Genomic DNA, 20,693 nt, shown 5'->3' with positions numbered 1-20,693 from the left:
ATTAAGGAAGAATATCCATGTGTTGCACTGATTTAGCTTAGTCAATTAAAAACCACACTTCAACAAACCCGAAGCTGCTTAATTAATCAGAGGAAAACCCCGACGTAGGACGAAAATGTTAAAGAACAAAAACAGTAGTAGAGAAGCCCTTTAGAAACACATTTGTTCCTAAAATTGCATTTCACCAAAACTTTTAATCTCTGAAGCAGTTCATTCTCCAGGCAACACCAGAAATCACAAGCGCTGAAGATATAAAAAAAATTTATGTATGGAGTCAAAGTCCTACATTTACAAATACATAATGCAATTCTAATGCTTTTAAGAGCACAAGAAATAAAAAATAACAAGATAGACGTTAACACTGAGAAACTAAATTACTAATATCATAACTTTTATTACACTAATGAAGTATCCTGCTGTTTCTAAAAGGCAGGAATAGGAGCATTCATGGTGTACACGCAAATCAAGGCACACTCAGTAAGCTCTTCTTACAAACTTTAGGCCCACAGATGTCTCAACTGACTGAGAAATCTGAAACATTTCTCATTCAGTTTTTCTTCAGACAATAATAAAACATTTGAGAGACAACTACTATCTGTCAACCTCAAAGCTTTCAACTTTTATTATGCGTAACACCATTTTCAATCACACTATAAATTGTAAAGACTTCAGAATTAAATGCCCACAATTATATCAATATAGGAGTTCTAATTTTGAGTTTGAATACTGCCTAACTTACCTATAAATATATCTATCACTTCATGAAGTTAGTCAGACCCATTTTTATCATTTAGCAGAAAGTCTCTTGAAATGCCACGTCAATCTATGCCAGTCAAAGTATTACAAAACTTCATCTTGTTTTGCAAACTTAGGCATTCTTTGTCAAGATGAGCTTTATTCTTTTCTGCCCCACCAGCAGACAACAGGCTTATTCAAGCTGCAGTACTATTTCACTTTAAAATTCAGATCTGAAAAGGCTAAATACCTTGGGAAGAGATCAGAACAACAACAGAGCTACTAAGCAACTCACTTTATGAAGTGCAGCAGAAGGTCTGTGACAAATTTGGCAGATTTGACAATAGGGCTTCCAGGTTCATTAAACGTGCGAGTATTATGTTCTATGTACCGGACTTCCCACATTAATGAAGAAAGGCGCCTGTATACAAAATGAGGGAAAAGGAGAGGGGAATTAAACATACTTCCAGCAACATACATGAAACAGGAGAAAAAGCCTTACATCCTTCCTCCAATGTATTATCATATCAATTTTTTGTTTTTACACTAAATCGGAAAACACACACGCTCTGAGATGTTGCTCTACACGACCAGCAGAAGGCAGCTTCCTCAGGCTTCCTGCTCTCATGTTATATCCTGCAGTAATCTATACAAATGGCTTTGAGAATATATACAGCTGACACTCCTTGGGATAATTCAGCTGTGACACTTCAGCATTTATACATAACCCAGCCCCTACCACCTCTTAAGTCACAGCTTAAGTCACTATTACAAAATAGTAATAAAGAATTTATTAAAAGTATACATTTTTCTGAGAGACAATGATCAGATTTTCCTCACACAGCTCTGATTTAATGATGTAACTATAGAATAGCCACATTATGAAAAATGATGCACAAAAGCAAAAATAACTGAAAAAAAAAATAGACCCAAATATAAAAAAATTAAATAATTTAATGAAAATTAAAAAAACCCTGTGATTTAAAAAAATTAATACTACAATACTATTTTGAATCAAAACTCTTGACAGCAATGAAGTTACAAATACTAGCATGAAAGCAGAAGGTTATATGTAAAACATGATGAAAATAAATGCTGTGTGTTTTGTGTAGTGAAACAGAGCATCATTTAACATGTTTAGTGTAGCCTAAGCATTTAAATGCAATTTACTCATGTTTATTGGTCCAGCATTTAATGCTATGCAATGCCAGTAGTTACTAGGGAAGTTTAACTTTTCTGTTTGGTTTTGCATTTTTTAAAACCATACAGGCATGCTAAGACTCCTGGTTCAGAGAAGAGAAAGTTTGTTTTAAGGTAAGCCTCATGAAAAGCTACCAAAGTCACAAGTGATCTGAACAATCCCTCCTTCAGAAGGTAAAGAAAAAAATGTTACTGGAAGGCACAACACAAGGTATTGCTTATTACCTAACCAGGCTTTGGCAATACTAGACACTAACAACAGCAGCTTTACTGAAGAAGGTATGCTGATTACCAAAAATATCTACTTACTCTTTTGACAAGAGAAAAAAAATCCAGCAAAAAATCCTCTCCACCTCTGATTGCAAAGCAGTACATTACAGACATGAAAGCTGGATTACCTTGTATCACACAATAAACACGGAACAATAAATGTGCATTACTGCATTACAACATATAAAAAAAAGAGGTGGTGTCTTTTTCTGAAAACTAAAAAGTGATTTTAATTTAGAATTCAATCTGCAGTTAGTACTCAAAGTACTGCAAATTAACTTTGAAATTTGGCCCAAACCAAAATACTATTCATGATTTACTCAAAACAAGTATTAGAGGGACACTGATTTTCAACCCAGAAATACCCCAAAAATGAAAGGAAACAGAAGAAATTTAATGGAGCATACTCCTTCATAGGTAATATTTACTGCAAAAAACCCACAGCAACTGCAATCACAGTTTAGGAAAACATTAAAACAGTGTCAAAAAGTTAATTTACTTCTGTTGCTCTCCAACAATTGAAAATTTCAAGACCAGTAATTTGAGAAGCTATTTTCTGTGTAGCTTCTTAAGTGATAATACAAGATTTACTTTTAGAGCACATTAGGACAAACACTTGTTGTACTTCTTCAGGTTTCGCTTATTAAATAACAGGGTTTTGTTTTGTTTTCTTTAAATGATAAAATGGAAACTTAAGCCTTCTGACTAAGTTTGACTCTCATTTGCACAAGCAGGAATCTGAATGTCACATAATACTAAAATACATCTGGAGATGTACAGTCCTTTTTAAAGTTTTATAAAAAGGAAACCTTATCAAGGATAGAAGATGGGAAAAGTGCAAAGTACACACCTGTACCCATCTCCTAGTTGGGTATTACAAGATAAAGAGCTACCAAAAATATGGTTGGAAGTATTTCACAGCAGGAACCAAGACTTGGATCTAACCTGTAAAATCTGCTTTCCAGTCTTTGTTTAATGGTACTGAGGTCTGTGGGATATGCCACAACAGTGCAATACATTGGGTAAGCTTGGAGATCCACAGGTGCCACAAATGCAGAAGCAATATCTAGACAGAATGAAAAATAAATAAAACTAATGAGTTACATTCCACAAATGTCCCTTAGCAGTTTCAAGGTTCACATCCCCCCATAACATATGCACTTTCCCAGAAATAGCAACACTAACTACTCTGAAAATTTGTGACATTCTCCATATAAAAACGAGGTGTACACTGTAAGTACAACCACTGTAGTGACTACATATTCAGTTCTGCAAGAAGCACCACACTCCTCAGAGTCAATGCAAACACATGTAAAATACAAACATTTCAGAAATAGATTTAAATGTATAAATTATATATTATAGAATAGTTAGGGTTGGAAAGGACCTTAAGATCATCTAGTTCCAACCCCCCTGCCATAAGCAGGGACACCACACACTAAACTATGTCACGAAAGGCTCTGTCCAACCTGGCCTTGAACACCTCCAGGGTTGGAGCATTCACAACTTCCTTGGGCAACCCATTCCAGTGCCTCACCACCCTCACTGTAAAGAACTTCCTTAGATCTAATCTAAACTTCCCCTGTTTAAGTTTAAAGCCATTACTCCTTGTCCTACCACTACAGTCCCTAACAAAGAGTCCCTCCCCAACATCCCTTACATATATATGAAAGCATGCAGTTCAGTATTGTTATTTACATCACAGGGTGATTTCATCTGGTTTGATATTGCCACTCTCTCACCTTCAAAGCAAGCAATGCATTGAATTCTTACCATAAAATTGCAGCACTATTTCAATCTCATTAAGATTGAAAATTATACTCAAAGTAAAACAGGAACACATCTTCTGTCCCTATCTAACAGAAAAGACTTCTAAAACCAATCCACCATAATGCTGGAAGACTGCTGAGCAATTTTAAGTCTGTGCACCTACACAAACTTGTTTTTTTCTTCCTGTGTTTAGGAGCATCATGAGTGCTTAGACACATGCTAACATTTTATACCTCAAGGGAAAACACCATAATACAAAAATATAAAAAACCCTTTAAAGTCTCTCAGGAAAGTCTTTAAAACAAGCAAATACCTTGTTGCTAAACAGACTGCTGCTCCTCTAAAAGCTGTTTACTTACTCTTATGAATGTTCTAGCAACTGCTACTTTGTACCAATACCTACCACATATGCTACAGTTAAATCCCAAACTAAGCAGTACGCCCTCCAAGGTAATGCAAAATACATAACCATTACTTTTAGACAACACAGTGAAAACAACCAGAATTTCATTTCCTCACAAGTTTTTTTAATGTCATTCTGTAATTTGGATTGGCTCTTACCCTGCTTCAAGTACTTCGAAAATCAGTTAAAAAGAATTATCTGTGACAACTTACATATTTAACATGACCATTGTTAGCCCGGTCATAAACCCAAGACTGCTGACTTAATACGGTTTGCTTATCACAAAACATACAAAAGACTTATAATTTAGCCTATATTTCACTGGTGGATCTCCATCTCTGACATCTATCTTTGATCATGTAAATGTTGCAGTGATGTGTTAAACGTTTTAACAGTTACCTTTTCAGAAGCTGCCTGTAAAGACTAATTGCTCTGCAACTGAATAGCAAATGGCTTTTAAGTTAATCAATTACTTTTTCCTCAACATGTTTCATAATTAGGCAATGTGGGGGAGAAAACAGGAGTTAGAAAAAGCTGCTACAAGGGAAATCTACACACAGGTGTCCATGCTGTCATTAAGTATAAAAGATTCCCCCAGCCCCATCTGCTTGCGATATAGTTAATACTCTGTTCATCATGAAGTTTGCCATTTTAACCCCAAGAAGAGACTCTGGTAGCTAAAGTAAAAAAGTCAAGGACTTGTTTTTCTCCTGTAAAACCCAAACCCCTCGCCTATTTTGAAACAATAAATTACCTGTGGAAACAGGATAAAACTTAGCTTTTATACTCACTACATGAAAAATTAAAATATGATAAAGCTTTGTTCCAGTTAATCTAGAAGCAAAAGGTGTATTTTATCACATTCATTTTGGTAATTTCAGAGGTACGCATAAACCTAGTCTGAAAATGTAACACAAAACCATCTCCCATATTATTCAGGATTTACCTAAAGTCATGAGTTGGTTTATCCCTGCAATAACTCTGTCGCACTCCTCGTCTCGGGTCCTGGAACCCCACTCTCCATCCAGAGGTTTGTAGAGCAGCGTTCTACGTTCATCATCTGTTAAAGGAACACTAGTTCCCAGTTCTTCTGGAAATACAGCTAGAATGTAACATGAAAACTAAATAAAACAAATCTTTGTATTTTGTGCAATACATATACCTGTAGTTCAAAGATATGCAACATCATTTTACTAACCAATACGAATGCATAGCACCTGATTTGCTCAAAGACATTTTGGATACAACCAGTATACCTTCTGTATATTGCTGTATCCCCCCACAACAAAACCCTAAGTGACGAAGAAAGAAACTCTACATTCTTCTCTGTGAACAGTACCCATACTATGCTGTCCACTCTGCAGCATGTCCTATCTGCCACGTGCTGGGCCAGACAGGAAGCAAGTCCTACTGTTAATCAAATTATCACACTAGCGTACATTGAATCTTTAATACATTGAACATCTGCAGTCATGCTGACAGGTCTCAGAGCAGCCAGCTTCCTCTCAAGATGACACAGGGCACCAGTTTATCTTCAATCCTCCCTAACTGTACAAAACTGTACCTTTAACTGTATGTCATCTGTTACAAGTTTTCGTAACATCTCCATTTCCAACAAACACTTTGTCCAAGTATGGCTGTATTTTTTTTTTGCAGTTCATTTATCTTGGATCACTTTTAGTTTGGTAATTGATTTAAGGATGTTCTTGAAATGCAATTGGTTTGTGAGCCTTCCCCCTACTCCCCAAGAGAAACAGCATTATTTAAGTAAAATCATACAAGGTTTTTTTCCTTCTTTAAATACACTCTTAAAGCAATTACATTATTAATGTACCATACCATTAGTTGGTATCAGCTCCATGTCCCAAGGGCTCATCTTCTCAGTATCACCATTGTCCCAGCTTAAAAAACAAACAAAACCCACACTTAAACTGTTTACTAATATTGCTTCAACAACAGAATTATTTAATGTTTGTAACATAACATATATACACCACAGAGTATTATAATAAACTGGTACAGTGAGATGCATGACTGAATTTAATGAAAGCAAGTTGCTCAGTCAATACTTCAAATGAAATAACTAATTAAAATAAAAGATTGATGATAAATTTGCTAACCAGACATTGTAGCACTGAAATAAGCTATCCGGATAATCAGGCTGAAGAGGTTCCTGGCTTTCAATTGTTCCAAACCACCAAGCATCATCTATCACTGACCTGAAACGATCACCTAGGTGAGAACACAAAATAATTTAATCAATACAAGACACTTTACACCTCCCAATACAAGCAGTTTTTAGATACCTTTGCCTTGATCTTGAATATAGAAATCCTTCTGAACATCTGTAGCATCAACAGGCAAAACATGAGTCACATTCAGTAAAAAAAACCTAAAAAAATTAAAAACTACATTCTTTCTGAAGGCTGCTTTTAAATCAAAATGAAAGTTAATATGGCATTAAACAATTATTTTTAAAAATCTATCTATGTATTCCTTATATATGCATTTATTTCTTGATTTCATATAAGACAATTCAATGCTGTAACTACGACTCAAATCTACTTGTCCTAAACACTACATGCTATCTTAAACTGAGTACCGTGATGTTTTTGTATGGGGAATATTTTACATGTTGCTGAGCAACTCTGAAATGCTTTTTCAGCTACCCAAACGCAATTCAGAGCTTCATTCCCTTTACTAGGCAGGCAATCTGACTGATAAAGAATCAAATTTATTAAAGCTTTCCCAAAAGGTTAGCAAAGTAATTTACTGACTTGAAACGGTTTCACTACCGCAAACCATTCGCCTAGCTGAGAAAAGGTCAAAAGTGTTATTAAAAAAAATTACACATGAGAATCCATGTATTACACACCATCATAAATCCCAACATTTTCTGTAACACATATCACAGCATTTAGAAACAATTTTTAGTGGACTATTCAGCTTGCTCAATTCAAGAACAAATGTAATTTAAGTGTAAGATTCGAAGAACTGCAGGTTTTTTGTTTTCATGGCACTTGAATATACACAGGCTTTCTCAACTGCTGCAGTATTTACTCTATTCCAACACATCTGCACTCTGCCCAAATGCTTGCTGCATTGTCTGAATTAATAAGTAAATATAGTCTCAAAATTGTTCTTTACTGCATTTTTTTTATTTAATGGATTGCAAGTAATTCTATGACAATTACAAAGCTTCCATTAATAATCCTAATTGTGCTGATTGTAACAGAACAAAGTACACCAGAGATTATCTGAAATGAAAGATCAAAAATGTAAGTAAGGGGTGATGCTTTATAATAAAAGAATACATTTTTTCTAAAGAGCTCTTAAAGCAGTCTCCTAACATGGCATTCCCTAGCAATCAGTTTTACAACAAAATGTGTGTAGGTACAACTGCAAGTGCCCTCATGGGGCTGAACATTAAGCAGATCAAAACCACTTAAAGAAGTGTATCCTGGCAGCAGCTTCTGATTTCTCAAGAGCCACAGCATTCATATGGACAGAATGCTAAAGCTGAAAACAGCGTGGTTGAAAAAGCCCAAAGAACAATCTCCTGAATCACAGTTTTCCAGTGTCCTCTGTGCTACTTCATCTATGTGAACAGCAGACCGAAAATTCTTATTGGAAGGATTTAGCAGTTTCCCAGGGCTTTTTAATCACCAGATGTCAGCTTGATGAAAATATAAATTGTAGGTTGAACTTAAAGTGGCTGCTTTGTAAAAGACACATACACACACTTGTCTAATACATACAGCTAAAGCTGCACAAATCCTGCCAGAATATAGCTTTTAGCACATGTATTAATCTTGTAGTTAAGCTATAATAAAACAAAGATAAGCAATAAATACAATCTGAGTAGAAATAAGAACCTGTCGCTTTTCAAACTTTGTTCTTTCTGAAAGGATTAATACATTAATATAAATTTAATATTAAAAAAACCCCTCCATAAATAAGCAAATATTCTTCCCTAAACCAAGCAAAACCCAAACGATAAACCCCCCCCCACCAAAACACCAAGTACTGTTATTTGTTAAAAGATCAACACTTTAATGACCTAACGTGGAGGCAGAAAATTTAATATCCAGCAACTCTCCAAATAGTAGCTACAAAAATATTAATTTGTAGGCTAGGTGCCAGAAATCATAGCGGAACAAGAAAGATAGTAACAGTAGTCCTGAGAAGACAAACCAGCAACTGCATGACATGAAAAAAATACCAGTTTGTTGATGAAAAGTGAAAGTTCAGAAGACTTCAACATACCAGATAAATCTTGGAGATTTCAGATTCACATGGTTGAAAAGTCAGGAATGGTTTCATGTATAGTTCTAGGGCATTTCTCCCTATCCTGATAGAAAATACGATCTACTCTCAAGGAACATTTTTATATTGTGTTCCACACTGCAACAAAACTGTGCAAGATTTGTCCCAAATACATAAGCATACACTAGGAAAATACCTGAAGTGTCTACATAGAGAGCAGGGTAGCAATCTAGAAGGCCTCTGGACAAGTTGTAGCAGTTTTAACTGCAGTGTCTTTGCTATCTCTGCTTTAGCATTTCATATGGCCTCAAAGAAGGAGGCTATTTTACCACTATTTCTACCACCCAAAAGAAGAACTGAGGAATGAACTCTAATTCACACTTGTCAGTTACAAGCTGCTATTGGACACCACTGGCATGAAACTCACATATATCTACATTGAAGCCTTGAGAAAAGGTTCTGGCACTTTTAATACTTTTTGTGCAGCTCCAATTCCTTCCACACTGCAAGTTTCTCAAAATACAGTTGTGAGTCCAAGAAGGAGATGCTACCTGTGCTTGTGTTCTTCAGAGCAGCAAGGGTAACATTTCAAAGTCCCTAACTCCTGGATTTCTATCATGACAACCGACAGATGACTTCTGGCTAGGCCATTCACATACACGGTATGACAGTCATTCTTCTACTGCTGCTGTGATCTTGTGGGAAAGTATCTATGGCATGGCAGAGCAAGACAAGACCACAGATCCATAACCATCACGAAAGAGCAAAGCTTGGTGACCTATCAGTAGATGTTGACCAATCTTGTCTCTTAAGAAATCTTTAAACCAAAATAATCTTGAAAGAAGAAATCAAGGTATAAATTTCCTATTGTATCAGAAGCCAAGGGTCTTTGCCAAAACCCCTACAGAATCAAAGATGAGGTGTCTTTCTGGGCAACAGAGCATACAGTATGAGATGATATGGAACTTACTAACATGGCCGTATGTAATTTACAGATCTACTGCTAAAGTACATGTCATCAACAAGGATATCATGATGTGTGCCAAAGGACAGAAGATAATTCATCTTTCCTGGCAAAGTCAGGTTAAGAAATGGGGGGTGGGGGTGGGGGGGTAGCTTTTAATATCCAGCTGTGCCACTTCTTCAGGTTACTTAGCTATGATGAACTTGAGAGGACAACACTTTGAAAACTGCAAATACAGACTAAGGAGTCAGCGTATTTATGGAGATGTATGTCGTATCACTCATTTCTACACAGGTAGTCAGATACACCATCATCTACTTGCATTAAAATCCTCCATTCTCCTATATGATGCTTTGCCTGAAGTGGCAAGAAATGCTGGCAAGTCAGTAAATATTAGCCATAGCTCCTGAATTAAAGAACCACGGGAATTGAGTTGGTACAGAAATCACTGCTACTTTACAGATAATGTGTTTTTAACATTGAGATCTGCTTAAAAAAAAAAAAAACAACAAAAACAAACAAACAAAAACCCAAAAAAATAAAAACCCACCAAAACAAAACCAACCCAACCAAAAAGGAAGGCTATCAATATTTCACTTTTAGAAACATGTCACTTCACAGAATATACAGAGATACTGGAAAAGACATAACACTGCCTCTAATTCCCTAAACATGGTATCGTATACAAGTTTCTCTTAGGGGAACAGTTTCATCCTGAACCTTGAAGAATCAGTAATACTTGCTTAATCTTTTAAGTTTCAGAGACAATCTAAGGCTGGTTTTATGAATAAGAACATATGTATTTCCTTATCTCCTAAACGCTCCCCCCCCATATGATCATATTATCATAATGCAGCTTTCTCTCCCCATAGGTTAGATTTCACTGTTGAAAGGTGTTCTTTATTATCATATGCAAAAGATGACTAGGAAATAGATGTGACTGAAGGACAAGCCTGTCACTGACTTCCTCCAGTATACAATACTTGGAAATAATTAAGCACAGGCAAAGTAAAATGAATAAAATCATTCCCACTCACATGGCAGTGAATTATAATCATACACATTTCAATAAAGCTAAAGCATATGGGGTTTAGGACAGAATTCAAACAAATACAGAGATGGGAAGGGCATTTTCTTTGTATAGTCCAGAAGTCATGCATTGCCTATTTCCAGTAGAAATTCCAGAAAAAGAAAAAAACCCCACATTTCTAGTTAGCAATGCAGTTGTAAGAGGGCCTTCAATCAGAAAACAGACAAGCAATATAATATATAGACTACAGTAAATTATCAGTTACCAATAAACACATTTCTAAAAAGTATTCTTCATCTCTCTGCAAACATACAACTGAGATTTTCTTTGCACTTTCTTTTACAGATCACCTTCTGTATTTTGTTTGCTTACTGTAGGCATCAGTCACGGACAGAGCAGGACTCCACATCCAAATATACAGAGCTTATTCTCCAACTTCAGCAGAGCATTAGGATTTATTTACCGTTACCTACTTTTAGTAAGTTATTATGAAAATTGGTAGACACTTAGAAAAACAAGCAAACATAACCACACCAAAAAAACCCTCCCCACACAACTCACCTATATTCCATCGCCTGTGTTTTGCATCGTCAAACTGCTGCCTCAAAACTAGGAAATCTATGACATCTGGCATATCGTGGTACCTAATTACAACGGAGCACACAACTATTAAGCGATAAAACAGCAAAAGCATAAAGTAAAGCACTTAAAGAAAAAAAAAACAAACAAACTAGTTTGAATTCAACACTTCAAAAGCAAAAGCTCAAGTCACAACATTAATGTTATCTTTTAACTTTCAACCTCTCCCCCTTGCCCCCAAGATGAAACCCCTCAATTCGAATATAATATTATTTTCCTTACTTCATGGTGAACGATCCTCCAGTCAGTTTACCCGTATCAGGGTCAAGAAAAGCCAGTTTAAGGCAGCAGAGAGTAGGCAATCCCACTTCATACTTAATCCCAACTATTTTCATGAGCTCTTGCTCCTAGAATAAACATACTGTTACGTACTACCACTGAAGTTAAGAATCATAACTTTCTAAAACATGAAAATATGGGTATACTGAAAAGATCAGATTTCTGCCAGAACATGTCAAAATCAAGTATCTGAAATGCAGTCTTTTGAAGCAAGCTATTATTTCACGATGTAACTTGTCTGAAAAACATTTTGCTATGAATGAAGTGTAACCACCTCATCTGCTCAAGCAGATGCAGAAGGAAGTACAGTTTAAGGTCTGAATTCATTTGACTATTAGATTAACTTTTCTCTCTTAACTTAATATTTTAGGAGCACAGCATTAGAAACATCTGTAACAAGAATCTTCTTTCAGTTAGTTTCCAAATTTTGAGAAATATTAAATTACAAAGAAAATAGAAAATAAGTCATACCCGTAACTCCATTTTATGCCATGGTTGTTTCTTGGGATTAATATTATATATTTTGTTCTTTTTTGCCATTACAACGTACGCTTCATGACCTTGTCGGAAATAGTAGACCTAAAAGTGAAATGTGACAGTTATCTATGAAAGACTTTGAGAAGCTGAGATGCTAGCATATGACTGGCATACAGTGTATGTCCTTTCTATTTTATTATCAATTTTTTCTCCCTGGTTTTCCTGCAAAAGTCATACATTCTCAAAAAAAATAAGCACTGGGCAATTAAAGCAGGTATCACAGAAACATTTATAGAAATAGTAGGAAGATTGAGAACACCATTTTCCCTATGAGCAAAATATTCTAAATTACACTAGACAAAACCAAAATCAGTAACAGAATCATCTATTTATTACTGCACTACAGAACAATTCAATGACAGCAACATGAATTCCACTAATCCATCTGGTTATTCATCACTGTTGGACAGCCCTAAGATGACAATCAAGTATCACTAAATTCACTGTCTGACTAATCATACCCTTTTCAAATGAGAAATATACTCTAAAAGGAAAATTCTGCTGTTTCTTATTGTTTATAAGATTTTGGTATTTGCTTCACTGAACAAATAGCCTAACAAATACATGAACAAACTGAATATTTGAATTAGCACATTTTGAATTGAATAGGCACATTTCAAGTGCTTATTAAAATTTTTTAAACCCTTCCACTATAAATTTCCACTGTTCAGACATCCAGAGTCTATTAGTTTTACTTTGACCCTGGTGTATATGGTATCATGTGGAAGAATGTTTTTGTTATAAACCACACTGTAATGAAGTAGTAAGCTGAAAACCTTATGCATATATTCCAGGAATGTATCTGAAATGCAAACCAGAGGTTTCCCAAACTAATTAGAAGAAAGATCTGACATACAGCTGTATTCCAGCTACGATGCACTCCAAATACAAAAATCCTGTTTACAGAAGTGAAAAATTTTTATTTTATAAATGGCTCTAAGCATTGCATCTTCTGTCAGAGGAACAAATTAGAAAGGTATTTGTGGGAAAAAAAATAAAAATAATGATGCCTTTTCCAGGAAATTATACTTTTAATCTTGATAAATTCCCGCTTCTGCATAGTTGTTGTAGTACCCAGACAAAACTATTCTTTATTGTGCTAATAGCAGAATACCCTAATGAATAAGCATTGTAGTTTGATAATCAAGACAGGGAAATTGCAGTCACATCTCTCTGGTGTGCTTCCACTGACCCTCAAGACACATGACAAAGGCCTGTAAACGGGAGTATTCAGAAAGGGAAAAGGGACTGTATGTGCTATTCTTATGCACTGAGTAGAACTAAATATAGCACTACTGGTTTTTCTTACTTGTTTGTACAGCTGTAAGAGAATGAATCTGAAATATCTCTCCTCCCAAATCTTATAAAACACACCAATCATCCACCAAAATGTTCAAAGGCCTCAGGAGACCTCTTCTCATCACCATTTCTAATTAAACCAATCTTTTATTCCTGAGGATCTCAAAAGTAACTTATGAAATGACTAGTGTCTTTTCACATTTTATGCAAGCCTGGGGAGGGAAAGCATCAGAGATGGAATTTTAGACAGAGCAGCTTGATCAGAAACGTATGCTCTATTAGCACAACTACTCCTACTTTCTAGGCACAGGACACAAAATGTCCTGTTCACCAATATAAAGCCTTTTTCAGCAAAAGGATGCAGCCTACTTATCTATTCCTAGTACACACTGCACACACTATTCAGCAGGTGCCAAACCAAACACACCAGTTTAGCTTACTAAACCAATATGATGTTAAAGTCTCCTGCGTAATATGATACAGATAAATCCTTGGCTGCTTCACTGTAACCAGATGGCATCAAGCACTAAATATATTTATTTGGACTTGAACTTTTGAACAGCAAAGTCTCCAAAACATGCTTGCTGGACGGTATAAATCCATAAACATTTTCTCCAGTTGCAACTCTCAACGTGAAGTGCTCCTTCCCTCCCTCATGAGCAACACCGATGTAATTTTTGCATAGCAGTGCTGTAAACTGCATCAGTGAACTGATCCAGTAAAAACAAAACCACTTGCACATTCAACCTCTGCTCCTGGTTCAGTTTCTGAGGTGGTGCCTACAAACAGCTCTGGTTCAGGACCACAGTTAATCAACTTTGCCATCACGTCAAGTATTTCTCCAACTGCATTCTGAAGGTGTGAGCTCTACAAGCACTCTGTTTAGTACCCCCCTGAAGAGCCAACAGACTACGTATTACAGCATAAGGCAGCTATTTCCTCTTACTTTAACCTGAGGAGATTTTAGGAAAAATGCAGACTCTGGTTTTCAAGATTGCCTTCTATCTGACACTACTTATTCATACAATTAACTGTAATGTTCACATATTATACTTTCCAAAGTAGAAACTGGGGGGTGTCCTTTTGCTACTGGGCTCTGTTTACAAGCTGTTCACAATCTACATATCTTCTCTTATGGTTTTCTGTTGTAATCGACCAGCAGAAGCTTCCCAATACCAGAAACATGAATGAAAAGGACAGTATCAGTTTTTCTTCAAAATAAATGAATTCACAAACAAACAAAAAAACACACAAATGCCCACCCTCAAAGGTTTAATTCCTGGGTTTTATTTCAAGTCCCAAACTGAAGTTTAATTAAACTTCAATTTGTGTTTGATCTCTTACCTGTTCTTCAGCATACAAGACGCGCTACCACTAAGAACTAGTCTCACTACATAAAGTACATCACACAGCTTGTATGCATGTTGTAAGGAAATTAACACAGTGAACACAGTGCAAGAAGGAATGTTACTGCAACAGTATGGAATAAAAATAAGTCAAAGCAACACTGGGAAAGACTAAAGGGAGTGAAAGCAAGTTTTAGCCAGATAAAACAATGTTCTGAAGAAAAACCTAAATATTCTGATAATAAATCTCTGGGAAAAAAAAAAGCATAGATGAAAATCAAAGAAGGCAAAAACAAGCTGAAAGAAGCAAGAACACAGAGGAAAAAAATACACTACCTCATCCCCCATCTGTGGCACAAATGGGCATCGACGAGGAACAGTGTCTGTAATCCATGCTGAAGGCAGCCATTCTTCCAGTGTCAAACCATTTTCTGCCAGAACTCCTACAGCCAGTCTCTGAAGAAAATGCACACAGAAGATTAATATGAATAAAATAACATTTGAGGAAGCCCTGTATTTTGGGAAGTGTTTTATTAAAATCAACTGCCTTGGTCCCTAAGACCAATCATGCAGGTGCCAATTAAGAAGCCCCACAAAAGGAGGAGAGAGATATTAACAAACAAACAGAGGTAAAAGCATGTCAAAACGACCCAGATTGGGCACATCCACGTTAGCTGCTGGTATATTTTACTATAATGTGCTGTGGGACTGCAGCTTCATATTGTATGTGCTCATATCATGCAATTTTAAGTAACGAGGCTCACTGCAGTTGCTGGTCCTAAGTGCACACTGCGTGTCTGTAATTGATAGGACAGATAAAACAGGTTTTTATACAACCATTTGAGCAAGGTTGCTTTGAAATTATTAACAGATTCTTGTCCATGTACAGAAATAAACTTTGGCTGTCTGTACAGAAATCCACACCATACAGCCACTGATGGACGACTGTATCACCAGACTGCGAGCGGGATACTGCAAGGGTAACAAATTCAAATGCAACAAAAGTAACTCAAAATTTCCATGTGTACTGATCTAAACTCGAAGGACATGATTATATTAGAAAGCAAACAAAACACAAAACAGACAAACAGCATAACTCTGATCAAGTAAAATTCTCCTTGATAGAAGTATAGCAGCAAGCATAAAGCAAACATTATACATCATGGAATTGACAGAAAAAAAATGACATAATTGTGCAGACCTAAAAGAAAGTGCCATCAAGCAGGGAGACAGTCAGTACAGCTGGAAAAATACAAGCATGTGTTATACTAATACTAAATACATCCATAGAAAGAAGTTTCTGGTCTGTGAAAAGATAGTATTAAGAATGTTAACGCTGTTCCTTAAGTGAAACGCCTCATACTTAGAAAGCGTATCATTACAGCAATCTATCATTTGACTTACAAGAGTCAGTAATTATCATTTCTCACAAGTCATGACGTGTTTTCAAATTAGACAACATTAAGTGCTACATGTAACTGAATCATAGAACTAATTCTTTCTAAGACATCAAGAGTGAGCATCCTGAGATACACAAAGAACATCTAACCTTTTGTTTTCTCTCTTTGGGTTTCCTCTTCTTTGGTGATGTTGATGGTCCATCTTTCTCCTCTATTCCTTTTTTCCTTTCCTTTTTAATTTGCTTCTTCTGTTTCTCAGGTCCTTCTTCATCTTCTGAACTACTTTCTGCTTTCTTTGTTTTAATTTTAGGGATTTTCTTTGGTGGTTGCAAATTGATTCCTGCATCTGCTGTCCAGTCAGAATAATCACTTGAGTAGTCACTATATATGATACACCAAAGAAAAAAAGAAATTAAGAAATGGAACTTAAAAAGCAATTCAGAATGCATTGGATTATAGGATATAACCCGATGGAAGATTATAGTTAGCATTCTAAGTAACTACAATATTTTAACAGTTAAAACCAGTGCCTAAACCCCTATATTCTATCTACGATCTAAACGTTAGTAAACTAAAAGCCTTGAGATCATTCAGTCTTGCAAGAAACAACTTCTAGCACCACAAGAAGTAAACCACTGTTTACTTGATCAATTCAAGAACGATGCATGTTAAAATCTGGATACTGTTCTCAGGACTTCTGGTTCTGAATAGTTTGAACAGAAGTTAACAACAAAAAAATATCCATCTGCTAAAGAAATAAAGGATGGTGTGAAGCTACCTCAAGCTTTGCTCTCTAATTTCAAACTAAGGGTCAGCAAAGGCAGTCACACAGCACAGACTGACAGTCATACGAAAAGGCTACCACATGCCTGAAGCATGCATGTGCCTGCAAAGACTACCCCTCCTGCAAAACCAATTGGAAGCAATTTCTCTGGCAAACAAGGATGAAACCTTTCCTAAATTTTAGTTAGTAATATAGCTAAAAATTAAACCCTGAAAGTTTTAAGTTTTTGATTCTTCTAAATGTGCACAAGCTTTCATTACTACTAATTAACTATTTACAGAGAAGATTATTTAAAACTTATCAACAGGACTTCATAAGTTATACTGTCACGTACCTAGAGCTGCCATCGCTGTGCCATGCTCTTTCATCATCTTCTGATGTTCCACCACTGGCAACAACTACTTCCCCTTCCTAAGAAGATGAGGGCATAGGGGAAGCAGAGAAAAAGAAAGCATTTTTTTTAAACCTCGAAGAAGTTTTAACACATGACAATATGACTAAGACTCTTTTAGGCTTTATATGTGTTATAAACATATAGCAGTATAAAAGCTTTATATTGTTAAAAAGGCATTTTAGTTTGCTAAAGTAAAAAGTTAGTTAGTTACTTAACTTCAATGGAATGAAAGTAAAACAGTATCTATGCTTGGACAGATGCACAAGTGTAGAGCAACACTTTTTTAACATACAGCTAGTGGAGACCTCAGTGATTCTCAATCTCCAATTAAAAAGGCTAGCTTACCTTTTTGAAAACTAGTTCCAGTCCTTTTAATGCAACTATTTCCACATCTTTTCAATTCATATCAAACAAAAACCCAGTATGAACTTTATATACTCTTATTACTCATTTCTCTATTTGTAGCTACAGAAGCACAGAATGCTTGCGGCTGGAAGGGATGTGTGGAGGCTGTATTATCCAACCTCCCTGTTCACGCACAGCCATCTAGAGTTGGTGACCATACTTGCTAAGCCATGTGGGCCATGCCAATTAGGCTTACAAATACAGGGAAGATTCAACATTGCACACATACACTTCATAAAATGCCCTTACAAATGAGCATTTCTCCCTTTCTGTCAATTATTTTTATGTCAAAACTAAATATATGAAGCATGTGAAAACCTAATTCTACATAACTTTTTAGAGGTGAAAGAAAACACACAGTGAAAAACACAACAGGAGTTTCCACTAGAAACAGTGTTTAATTCGCTTAGGCAGGAGCTTAACAAGCAGAAATGGAATACATAAAGTTGCCTTATGATTAAGGATCTTACATCTGAGGAACTGTGTCCATTTTCTATCTCTTCAGCAGGCCTTGCAGTTTCTTCTACTGCGTATCTTGTCCGGTAGTTGTGCTGATTAGCTTGCTGCTGTTTTTTTGAGTCGCTCGTGTCTAGTAAATGATCATGAGAATGGTTCTGTGAAGACACAAAAGTCAAAATACATCATTTTTGTGCATATTTTATTATTACATAGTATTTTCTTTAATAATAGTATTCCAGGAAGCAACTTTTGTAGTAGCAAAAAGATACAAGTTTCAACATCACAAAATGCAAAACAGGCCATGAGTCCAAAACTGAAGAGCTGCTGAAGAAAGCACTCCACGTGCACAGCTGAATATAAACACCAAGCAGTTCAGCATATTCTGGAAATAATGAAAATTTCTTCCCAGATATAATAAACATTTTTGATCTTTAATTATCAAAACTTTTCATTCTCACAAGGTATGCTGATAGGCTGCTAAGAGCTTCTAACAGCAAAAAATTACACTAAAAATGGCCACCAGAGGAATAGGGACTCTTACAGAGAACTCCTGAGTGTGTTATTTTGCAGCTGAGTGGTCAGATCTGTTAGAAGAGACACCCATATGGTAATACACCCCTTGGCATACAGCGATGACTGTTAGCAAGTAAAGGCCTTTAAATGGTACAATGATGCATGGAACAGTTCAAACAAATGAGTCAGTTGGAAAGAATCTGAGTTCTTATGAAGATTAGAGGAATGAAATAGGGCTCTAATTAAGAAACATTTCACATTCCAGCATTAAGAGATTTTGTTCCTCCTGTAGAACACACATAATGCAAACACTCGCTCTCCCCACGGAGTGCCTGATCTCGTCTTAGCCCCAAACCCTGGGGGAAAAAAAAAAAAACAAAAAAAGCACTACAATCTCAATTTCTAGAGTCTCCTGCTAATTAATTTTTTTGGCATGAGTATTCAAACTTAAGCCTAGCTCAGACCCAATGAATAGTTTCTGGACCCATTCCTAAATGCCACAAAAGATGGTATCACTTCCCCAGTGCTTTCTTCCAAACAGGAAACCTCACATATCTATTAGGTGCTGATATGGTTGAAAACGCAGTCACAGAGATGAAGAAAGCAGAACTGGAACAAACCGCAGACAGGCGCTAATATTAGCAGAGCCTTCTAGCATACTTGTACCTATTCCTCTTGGTTTTTCTTTTGTAGGGAAGAGAAGATCTGTCATCTCTGATGAAAGTTCATTCATGAGGTTAAATTTGCTCATTGAGGAAAAAAAACACCACAATTGCTTTTTGGTGAAAACTGTACAACTGCATTAGTTTTCGCTACAGCACATCTGACCAACACAAACTGCTCCGTGCTCTATTCAGTGAGCATTGTGTTTCTGTTGTTCTGTCCAGTGAATTCAAGTTGGGTAAGCTAGCACTAACAGCACAGCTACCAGAGACACTTTTAATGGGACTGCTCAGCATTTTACCATTACCCGAAACTTTTGAGACCTAGGACATTCCTTCTGCTGGATTCAAACTGGCAGCACATACCAGATCTCCTCAAGCTGCTCTGACTTGACCCAGAACAGCTCCAGAGCAGCCCTAAGATTAGTGGCTGAGTCCAACACACAGCCTTCTGTCCCTTGCTCTTTGTCAAGCTTTCAAGATTCATTGCTGAAGCAGACAGGTTACAAGAGACAGCACTACAGCAACTTGCTTCTGTTACTGAATTGCAACTATTTTATAAGTCCATCTGCCTCTTAGCATCATGAAACACATATGAGAAAGCATAGACAACAGAATGGTATCACATAAACTCAGTGAAACAGATTAGTCAAGTATCCTTTACAATAATGAGGACATATTTTACAGAAGCTGTATCACAGCCTGACTAAAATAATCATGTCTTCTCTCTAGAAAAGTCCTAAAAATTTACAACCCCATTTCTATTCAGAGGTGAGATTTCTCAAACAGTTTTGTAAATATAGCTTTTCCCTACTTATACTAAAACTATGGAACCTTCAAAAACTGAAGCATTTTGCATTACTCTGGTTTTGGAAAGAGTTGTTCTTTTCTGGCAGTTAAAAGCTTGACGGAAAAAAAACCCACCCCCTCACCCAAACTATTCCTTCCTGGAAGCAAGTAACATGACTGTATAAAATACTGGACCAGAGTGATGCCAAAGGGTAACAAACTGCTTTGGAAAGATGCAACAGCAAAACAAAAATGGCTAAAAATAATAATTAAAAAAAAAACAAACAACCCAAAACCACAAAAAAACCCCACCACCCAATACCCAAACCCACAAGTAGTTATCCATAAGCAATAGAATAACAGAATGATTGAAGTTGAAAGGGACTTCCGGATATCACCTTGTCCAACCCCACTGCTCAAACAGGGACCATAAAAGGGTCCATAAGGTATACATCTGCCATATGTTGCCAAAAAAAATGTATTTAGCATGACTTCTATTCCACACAGCATTGCCAAACTCTGATGAGAAGCTGGAGATCAAGCAGATCT

The 20,693-nt window shown here is 36.3% G+C and overlaps 1 protein-coding gene across 1 annotated transcript in view; it reads right to left on the bottom strand.

Annotated features, from left to right (window-relative positions):
- PHIP (pleckstrin homology domain interacting protein) overlaps positions 1-20,693 on the bottom strand; it is a 74,524-nt gene that overhangs the window by 9,461 nt on the left and 44,370 nt on the right. The window contains exons 15-26 of the mRNA XM_010019829.1: positions 18,192-18,335; positions 17,257-17,333; positions 16,288-16,519; positions 15,075-15,194; positions 12,028-12,135; positions 11,500-11,624; positions 11,200-11,282; positions 6,499-6,610; positions 6,218-6,279; positions 5,325-5,480; positions 3,151-3,271; positions 1,031-1,156 (exon numbers count right to left, since the gene is read on the bottom strand). Of these exons, the coding sequence (XP_010018131.1) occupies positions 1,031-1,156; positions 3,151-3,271; positions 5,325-5,480; positions 6,218-6,279; positions 6,499-6,610; positions 11,200-11,282; positions 11,500-11,624; positions 12,028-12,135; positions 15,075-15,194; positions 16,288-16,519; positions 17,257-17,333; positions 18,192-18,335 (1,466 nt within the window). The remainder of the gene's footprint in view (positions 1-1,030; positions 1,157-3,150; positions 3,272-5,324; positions 5,481-6,217; positions 6,280-6,498; positions 6,611-11,199; positions 11,283-11,499; positions 11,625-12,027; positions 12,136-15,074; positions 15,195-16,287; positions 16,520-17,256; positions 17,334-18,191; positions 18,336-20,693) is intronic.

Source organism: Nestor notabilis, unplaced genomic scaffold (genome assembly GCF_000696875.1).
Source record: "Nestor notabilis isolate BGI_N333 unplaced genomic scaffold, ASM69687v1 scaffold528, whole genome shotgun sequence".
NCBI classification, from domain to species: domain Eukaryota; kingdom Metazoa; phylum Chordata; class Aves; order Psittaciformes; family Psittacidae; genus Nestor; species Nestor notabilis.
The sequence above is the reverse complement of the archived record's forward strand: the minus strand, read 5'-3'. Positions and strand labels throughout refer to the sequence as shown.